The sequence below is a fragment of the Jaculus jaculus genome, chromosome 19 (assembly GCF_020740685.1).
Source record: "Jaculus jaculus isolate mJacJac1 chromosome 19, mJacJac1.mat.Y.cur, whole genome shotgun sequence".
In the NCBI taxonomy this organism is placed as follows: Eukaryota; Metazoa; Chordata; class Mammalia; order Rodentia; family Dipodidae; genus Jaculus; species Jaculus jaculus.
Genome location: NC_059120.1, coordinates 56,972,401 through 56,982,028, shown reverse-complemented (window position 1 = coordinate 56,982,028; position 9,628 = coordinate 56,972,401). Strand labels below are relative to the sequence as shown.

The window sequence follows — 9,628 nt, the reverse complement described above, 5'->3', positions numbered from 1 at the left end:
AAGACATCAAAATAAAAGAGAAACTGATTGAGAGGGGAAGGGATAAAATGGAGACTGGAGTTGGGAAGGGAAAAGTGATGGGGAGGGAGGGAATTATCAGGTTTAATGTCTATAATTGTAGAATTTGCCAATAATGAAAAAACAGAAAAGCTGTAGAGCACACACAGAATTATGGAAACTAAATAGTACACTACTAAAAGATGAATGGTTCAATGAAGAAATCAAGGAGGAAGTAAAAAAAAAATTCACAAAGGGCTGGAGAGCTAGCTTAGCAGTTGCTTGCAAACCAGACTGCCTGGGTTCAATGCCCCAGTATGCATGTAAAGTCAGATGCATAATGGACTTGAATCTGGAGTTCACTTGCATCAGCAGGAGGATCTGGTGAGCCCATACACCTTCTCTCTTCTCTCTCTTTCTCTTTCGCTAAATCTGTGTGTGTTCCTCACAAATAAATGAAAATATTTTTAAAAATTCACAAATCAGATGGTAATGAGAACACAATATACTAAAACCTTTAGGACACAATGAAGGCAGTCTTAAGAGGGAAATTTATAGCTGGTTGAGTGTCCATATTAAGAAATTAGAAAGGTCACAGGTCAACAAATTAATGCTTCATCTGAAGGATTTGGAAAAAGAAGAACAAGGCAAACCAACAACCAGAGAGGTGAAGCCAAGTGGCTCAAAACAGACCACCGGAGACTGGTTCTCATTTCCTGAAGTCTGGATGCAGGGGGAAGCTGATAATGCCAGGGCTCCCCAGCATGCCCAACCCCCACGAGGGCAGAAGGATCACACAGGGCACCGGCATGGAGACTTTATTTGTCCGCAATCAAACCCCGTGACATGACGACACCGTCAGGCTCAAGGTGGCCTGTTGATTCCTGGTGTGGGCGTGGCTGCCGCCGCTGAGGCCTGGCCCACGGCTGTGGCCGTACGCGCAGGAGCGGGCACTCTGCTGATCTACTTTGACAGGTGAAATCTTGAGCCCTAGGGGTGTAATGTCTGCTGCTGTCTGGCTTGTAGCACCCTGCTCACCAGAACCACAAACTCATTAAAATCCAGTTGGGAATCTTGGTTCTTGTCCAGGTCCTCCATGAGATCGTCTAGGGCTGTTTGATTTCTTGTCTCTTTCTGTGGATGGAAGAGAGAGGGCTGTGAGGGGTCTGTGTCCGATAGAGGACTGGCTTCCTAATGAATCATCACAGGACACAGGCTTAGGGAAGTCTGGTCCCTGTGATGCAATGAAAGACGGAGCCTGACCCCATTCTGAGTGCCCAAGGCGGAGAGACGCTGAGCATGCGCTCAACCCTTGGCCACTCAATCCCTAGACAGTCCTCCCGCGAGGGCACTGGGACTCTCCCTGTGTGTGTGTACACATCTGCGTACTTGTGTGGAGGTCAGCAGAATGTCCAGGTGTCAAGTGTAAGGTGCTGTCACCCTTTCTTGAGACAGGGTTAAGGGAAGATAGTAAGATGGGGAAATTGTAATAACATGGGGATGGGAAGAAGGAAGCCCGACTCCTTAGGTCAGATCTGCTTTTAGTGATGGAAGATTTGGACTTCAAACACCACTGGAAGAGGCCAATGGCCCACTGAGATGACACCTTGAATCCTTAACACCCTCCTCTCATTGCATGCTTTTTGACAATACCACCCCCCCCATAAACTTTGTCTATAAATACAAATTACTTAATGCTGAACCTTGCTATAAATTGCAAAAGGCACTTGCCTACACAGCCCAAGGAGCTGGGTTCAATTCCCCAGGACCCACATAAAGCCAGATGCACATGGTGGCACCTATGTCTGGAGTTGGTTAGCAGTGGCTAGAGGCCCTGGCATACCATTACTTTCTCACTCTCTTCCTTTTCCCCTCCCTTAGATAAATACATATTCAAAAAATATAGCATTCGTTAAACAATGTGGGCAGAGAAGAAAGGGGCAGATCCTTAGAAGCCATTAGCGGTATAATCTAGAAAGCCATACAGACCCGTGTGCATCATAGAGGTTCATAGGTTCAGGTCCCCTGAGTGGGGCCCACACAGTTCAGGTCTACCCTCTGCTTTCTCTCAGCAACTCTTCTCTAAAGAATGCCATGGCTGTTTTATTGAATGTATGTTTCTCTCTCTTTCCTTTACTGGAACACCTGTTTTTTGTAGTTATTTATTTATTTGAGAGAGAGAGAGAGAGAAAGAGTGTGTGAGAGAGAGAATGGGCATGCCAGGGCCTCCAGCCACTGTAAACAAACTCCAGACACATGTGCCCCTTGTGCATCTGGCTTACTTGGTTCCTGGAGAGTCTTACCGGGATCCTTTGCCTATGCAGGCAAATGCCTTAACCACTAGACATCTCTCTAGCCCCGTTTCTAGTTTTTTTTTTTTAAATAGAATTTTTTGTTCATTTTTATTTATTTATTTGAGTGTAAGAGAGAGAGAGAGAGAGAGAGAGAATGGGTGCACCAGGGCTTTCAGCTACTGCTAACAAACTCCAGATGGGTGCGCCCCCTTGTGCATCTGGCTAACGTGGGTCCTGGGGAATCGAGCCTCGAACCAGGGTCCTTAGGCTTCACAGGCAGGTGCTTAACCACTATGCCATCTCTCCAGCCCTACTTTTTCTTTTTTTAAGATTTTTATTTATTTATTAGAGACAGAGAGCGGGTGAGAGAGAGACAGAGAGAAAATGAGAATGGTTATGGCAGGGCCTCTAGCCACTGCAACTGAAATCCAGACAGATGCGCCACCATGTGAGTATGGCTCACGTGGGACCTGGGAATCGGAACCTGACTCCTTAGGCTTCGCAGGTATGTGCCTTCACTGCTAAGCCATCTCTCCATCCCGTTTCTAGTTTTTTAAAAAATATTTTTCATTTACTTATTTGAAAGCAGAAAGAGACATTGAGAAGAGAGACAGAAAGAATGGATGCACCAGGGTCTCTAGCCACTGTAAATGAACTCCAGATACATAAGCCTCTTTATGCATCTGGCTTTACACGGGTACTGGGAAATTAAACCTGGGTCGTTAGGCTTTGTAGGCAGGGCTGAGCCATCTCTCCAGACCTGTCTTTCTGCTTTTTAATAAAGTCTCCACCTTGTCTTCGTCAGTGGACTCCTCCTGGAATTCATTCTAAGTTAGATTTATTTTTGGAGACAGGGTCTCATGCCGCCCAGGTTAGACCTGAAATCTCTGTGAAGCCAAGGATTTCCTTGAACTTCTGATCTCCCCACCACCACTGGTCAAGTGCCAGGATTGCAGGCTGGTACCACCGCCCAATTGCAGCACTGCCTTGGAGTTACAGACACTGACTCGGGTGTGTTTCCTGCGGAGCAGGCGCGCTGGTTTCCAAAGCACAGGCTGAAAGAAGGAAGCCTGACCAGGAGCCTTTACAGCGAGGGGGAGCCCGCCGCTCTCCGCAGCTCTCCGCAGCTCCCTATTTCTCTGTGTGCTGCCTCCCTAGACCACCAGGGAGAGGACAGCTCTTCCCGGCCACCCCAGGTTCCCACGAGGTTGCCAAGGGACTTCTGCAGGAGTCCCTTTGCCCAAGACTAGGTCTCAGCTGAAAGGTCACCTCTTCAAAGTGGGGGGTCACGTTCATCCACCACTGCCTCTCCCCTTTCTCCACGCAGCCCAACAGAACCTGATGTTCCTCCAGACGCCCCTTCCTGACAGTGAGCTCCTCGTTTAGCCCCGCAGCCCTGTGTCCGACATGGGGCGATGCCCCCCACAGACATTCCCAGGAGGAGTCTCCAGACTGTCAGTGTCTAACTGTGAGACCGCTATGACCCAGGCTCGCTGTCTCCAGGTACAGGAGCTGGAATTTTCTTCCCGCCTGCTGCAGAGTGCACCCTCCTACCTCACGATGAAGTCCTACCTTCAGGAAGTTTGGTAACTCGTTAGCCACAAGATTTCTGAGTTCCTTCTTATTCAGCAAGTCTCTGGGTTCAATCCTCACAGAATATTGATGGAATATGTTGACGATGTTTTCTATGCTTTCTTCCAGTGCAGTCTGTTGCTGTGCCATTTTCTCACAATGACTAATGCCGAAACCAGAACTGAGGTGTGTCAAAGAATGAGCTCCACCCTCCACTGTCTCTGGTAACCATCAGCCGGAAGGGGAGAGGAAACACAAAATCGAAACAGAGAAAAAAAAGTAAGTACAGGCTACCAATTAATGTAGAGATAGTTACTTGCACAGATGTGAAAAATGAACTTATGCCATTTGGAGAAAGGCAAAAAAAAACATTGAGTTTTAGAGCATGGGGCTCATGGCGTGAAGCAAGCTAGCAAGTGGGAGGATCGAGGGCTGGGAGACTCTCAGGGGATGAAGTGCTTGGGACTCAAGCCTCAGGACCTGAGTTTGATTCCCAGGTCCCCTGTAAAAAGCCAGAAGCTGTGGTGGACGCGTGATCTCGGTACGCTGCCTTGGAGATGGAAGGTGGAGACTGGAGAATTTTGCAGAAGCTCGTGACAAGCCCAGCAATGGACGAGAGCAGAGCAAGATGCCCAGAGAGAACGCAGGCCTCCAGGGCCATGCACGGGAGGGGAGACTCCTGCACGGGGTCCTCCGACCTGCACACATGCGCCCTGGCACAGGTGCGGCCGCGTTCCCCCCTTCACACCAGCACAAGCGTGTGTGAGCCCACACCTCCCCCACACGTGCTGAGGGAGTCTTGCAAGAAGGGCTTGCAGGGGTGGGTGTGGACGAGAGCTGGGCAGGAGAAGCGGAGAGAGAGAGAGCAGGCAGGGTCTCCAGTCCAATTAGAGAGCAGCTTGTTGACCCCAGAGTAGACTTGCCACTCTTGCACCAGTTTGGTCATTTGGTCTGTCTGGGCAAACTTGAGGTTTCCAGTGTCCACTGGTTTCACCGCTGAAGACTTCTGTGTCCCGCAGGGCTGTATTTAGTGCAGCTATTTCCAGCTTTCAGTCACCTAGTATACAGGGAAGAGCTTTTCAGCTCAGCCCCAGCTTGATTTCTCTGTGACCTTGTCGTTGAGGCACGTGAAGACTTTAGCAATAACGTCTTACCATCTGTTTCTTCTGTGAAACCAATGGCCTTGGCAATGGCCTGTAGTGTTTTGGAGGCAACAGGAACCTCCCTGGCTAACAACTCACTGGAAGGCATCTAATCTCTGTTTCTTAAAATTCTCTAGTAGCAATCTATGGCTTCTGGATGTGCCATTATCCAAAAGTGTAGGTTTTCATGTGTCTTATTCAGGATACTTTGAGTTTTGATTGACCTCCCCTGCCATTCTTCCCTGGCCTCCTTTAGGCCATTCCACTCCCTGTTACCTGTTCTTCCACTTACATATATACAATAGCACCCCCTGAAGTCCTTCCCTCTCCTCCCTCATAGCCTTTTTCTAGATTCATTCTTGCAATTTTATTTCTCTAGAACCTCTCCTGCTCCCACCATCGGTATTAGTAGTCAGGGCTCTCCAGAGAAACAGACACAGTAGAATGGGGGCTGGGGACGTGGATTAGAGGTTGAGGCACTTGCTTGGAAAGCCAAAGGACCCAGGTTTCATTCTCCAGTACCCACGTAAAGCCAGATGCACAAAGTGGCACATGCATCTGGAGTTCGTTTGCAGCAGCTGCAGGCCCTGGAGCACCCATTGTCTCTGTCTGACCCTCTCTCTCTCTCTCTGCTTGCAAAGAAGTAATTAAATAAATAATAACTAGAGAAACATTTAAAAAATGAACTAATAGAATGAACACACACACATACATATAATGAAGGGGATTCATTGCATCAACTTAGATATTTAGGTGTCTGAGAACCGTTGGCTGAAGAAGCAGTCCTTTCACCAAGGTGAAATTTTGACTTTTTTGTTTGTTTGTTTTTGTTCAAAATAAGGTGGCACATGTTTGGTTGCAGGACCTGAGAACCCAAGCTGAATCTGAGCTGGTGCCTACTTCCTGCTGGCCAGTTGCCCAGTGCAGGCTGCTGGGGGGAATCAATAGTCTTAACCTTCACTGGACCCTCTGAGCTACACACCTAGCCAGCAGGGCAAGATGTGTCCACTGGGCAATAGTGTCATGACTGCTACAGGGTGACCGACCACTTGGTGGCTGGATTTGAAGACAGCGCACAGGAGGGAGTTCATATGCTGTCGTGAAAACCTAGTCAAAAGCTTTTGGCTGGGAAAGGCAAAGACTCTAGAAGTAAATCTCCTATTGTTTTGCTAAATGGACATGTGCCAATCTATTAGGCATCTGAATATGTCTATGCTCATAGATTACTGTTCTCTCACTTTTGGCCAGAGCAGTTTCTCTTTGCATAATGGCAGCAACTCCTGGGGAGACTCAAGACTCCACAAAGTGCAGAGAATAAGTTACACGTGGGTGCTCAGCACTAAATGAGACATCTCGACCTCACCTTCAAAGGATCAGGAAGCATTACAAAGAAATGTGGCAGGAAGAATATAAGAGCCCAGGAATGGGCCAGGGAGCTTTGACCACTGTTCCGGACACGAAGAGAGTGAACATTCTGCTCCTGTCCTCCTGGTGACTGCTGCCTCCTGCACAAGACCTGCTCGGCATCGGACCAAGCAACATGTCATTGTGGACAAGAGAAAAAGCAAACAGAACTTTTTTATTTAAAGAAGAAACATCAAAGCAGGGCTGGAGAGATTACTCAGTGGTTAAGACATTTCTCCCTGAAGGCTAAAGACACAGGTTTGACTCCCCAGTACCCACGCAAAGCCAGATGCATCTGGAGGTCGTTTGCCCTGGCACTCCTTCTCTCTGTCTCTTTCTCTCAAATAAATAAATATGTAAATAAAATATAAAGAGAACTTATCAAAGTAGAAGAGAGGCTAGTTGTAATGAAGAAGGGTGTAGTGGATGGGCAGATGAAGTAAGGGAGGGAGACTATGATCAAAATACGTTATGTACAGGTATGAAAATGGTCAATAAACTAGTTTGAAGACAATCAGCTGGCTGTAGCTGTGTGGACTCTTATCTCAGTCTTCTATTTCTTTTTTATTTATTTATTTTATTTATTTACTTGAGAGCGACAGACACAGAGAGAAAGACAGATAGAGGGAGAGAGAGAGAATGGGCACGCCAGGGCTTCTAGCCTCTGCAAACGAACTCCAGACACGTGCGCTCCCTTGTGCATCTGGCTGACGTGGGACCTGGGGAACCGAGCCTCGAACCGGGGTCCTTAGGCTTCACAGCCAAGCGCTTAACCACTAAGCATCTCTCCAGCCCATCAGTCTTCTATTTCTTGATGTACCTGTCTGCTCTTGTCCCAGGACCATGATACTTTTCTGTGACTATGGCTTTGTGGTATAACACAAAATCAGGTGTGATGGTACTTCAAGCCTTATTGTTTTGCTCATAACCTTTTTGACTATCTAGGGTCTTGTATGATTTCATTTTAACTATTTTTCTCTTCCCATGAAAAATGGCATTGAAATTTTCGTGAGGATTGTGTTGACTTTGTAGGTTGCTTTTGGTAGTACTCAAAACTCACCAGCATGCTGAGAATAAGTGGCAGTGGTGTGTTCAGCACAGAGTGGGACATTCCTGTCACACCCTGCAGGGCGTGGGGACCATTGCAGAAGACGTGGCAGCAGGAATGTAAGAGCCCAGGGAAGAGGAGGAGTGCTTGCAATGGCGTCTCTCAGACACGAAGTGGCTGTGGCCTTGGTGACTTTACAGGGGCCGGTGCTGCCACACCAGACATGCGGGCTAGGAGGGGAAGTGATGCCATCAAAACGGAGGAGAGACTGGTTGGAAAGAAGAGACTCAGTGTTGGGGGGACTTTCAATGGGCAAAGGGATGGATGTGCGAGGGGATTATGATCATGTTCTATTGTCTATATGTTGTGAGGTTGTCAATAAATTTTTTAAAAAAAATACTGGGTTTGGGAATTTAGCTCAGTGGATGTGTGCTTGCCTAGCAAGTGCAAGGTCCTGCGTTTGGACCTCAGTACTGAAAAAACAACACACACACACACACACACACACACACACACACACAAATATACACGGCCACACCAGCACACGTACCTTTGCCACTACACATATGGACATGTAAATCCACCCATTCTTCACCTATACACACACAGAGAAACAGACACATCTGCACACCATGCATGCACATTTTGCACACACACAACTGCCAATACACATACAGGCATGCAAACCCACACAAACTTTCTTCATCTACCCACAATAAACCCATGACTGTTGTCAGTGAAGAGTGATTTTAATTTTTTGTTTATTCTTATTTATTTGAGAGCCACAGAGAGAGAGAGAGAGAGAGAGAGAGAGAGAGAGAGAGAGAGAGAGAGAGAGAATGGATGCTCCATGGCTTCTAGCCACTGCAAATGAACTCCAGATGCATGTGCCACCTTGTATATCTGGCTAACATGGGTCCTGGGGAATCGAGCCTCTAACTGGGGTCCTTAGGCTTCACAGGCAAGCGCTTAACCACTAAGCTATCTCTCTAGCCCAAGAGTGATTTTAAAAGAAAATCTTTTTTTTCTAAAAAGATTCAGCTAAAATCTTCAGATATTTCTAACCCGAGTAAAGTAAAGGTGACTGTAAGGTCATCAAAATCCCAAGTGTGCCATAGGCTTTCCAGATCCCTCAATTTGCTCTAAGATTTAAACATTTTTATTTATTTATTTATTTATTTGAGAGTGACAGACACAGAGAGAAAGACAGATAGAGGGAGAGAGAGAGAATGGGCGCGCCAGGGCTTCCAGCCTCTGCAAACGAACTCCAGACGCGTGCGCCCCCTTGTGCATCTGGCTAACGTGGGACCTGGGGAACCGAGCCTCGAACCAGGGTCCTTAGGCTTCACAGGCAAGCGCTTAACCGCTAAGCCATCTCTCCAGCCCCAATTTTTTTTTTTTTTTTTTTTTTTTTGGTTTTCTGAGGGAGGGTCTCACTCTAGCCCAGGCTGACCTGGAATTCACTATGTAGTCTCAGGGTGGCCTTGAACTCATGGTGATCCACCTACCTCATCCACAGCACGTGCTTGTCTCAGGCAGTCAGACTGCAGGAGTTGCTTGGGTCTGGATGGGGCAGAGCAACTGTGGGCCTCTTAGGCAGCCGCCGTCCAGCTCCTTCCTCTCTGCAGGGACAGCTCTTGCCTGTGATGCCCCTGGGTGCATGCCCACAGGCTTTCCCCCGCAGCAAAGGGTCTATTGTACAATGCCAGGGCCTGGGGGCAAACGGGCCTCTAGGGCCAGGCTCCCTAGCATTGTCTCGGGCTCTGGCTCTGCTCCCCCAGCCCCTTCACCTGGGCTGGGGTCAGCAGCCCTGTCCAGAGCCTGAGCGCGTGCTTTGGGGGTGTGTGTGGGGGTGGGGGGACGGCGGGTGAACCCGCTGCCCCTGGCAGAGCCCTTTCCGAGGAGGCTCTTTCTGAGGAGCTGTGGGAGACAGCAGCTCGTGGCGGGCAACGGGTTCTTCACAAGGCCATCTCCTCAGCATCTCCCCAGGGTTCTCCGCCTGCCGGGGGCCGAGAGGCCCCACGGTTCCCCTCGAGATGGGCGCCCCACTTCATTCACCCTTAGAAGACATTACGCGGGGTTCCACCTTGGAGGAGTCGCCGCCCTGGGAGAGCGGCTGCGGACCTGGAGACCTTGGCCGTGCGCTGAGGAGACGCGGCGCGAGGCGGAAG

At 48.6% G+C, this 9,628-nt stretch overlaps 1 protein-coding gene across 1 annotated transcript; it reads right to left on the bottom strand.

Annotated features, from left to right (window-relative positions):
• Window positions 1-800: 800 nt before the first annotated feature.
• On the bottom strand, window positions 801-9,605 carry LOC123456041 (protein S100-A9-like). Its single transcript, XM_045138579.1, has 3 exons — window positions 8,966-9,605; window positions 3,864-4,084; window positions 801-1,131 (listed from the first exon to the last, which is right to left on the bottom strand). The coding sequence occupies exons 2-3, from the start codon at window positions 4,011-4,013 to the stop codon at window positions 988-990; spliced, it is 294 nt and encodes a 97-aa protein (XP_044994514.1). The 5' UTR covers window positions 4,014-4,084; window positions 8,966-9,605; the 3' UTR covers window positions 801-987.
• Between the last annotated feature and the right edge of the window lie 23 nt (window positions 9,606-9,628).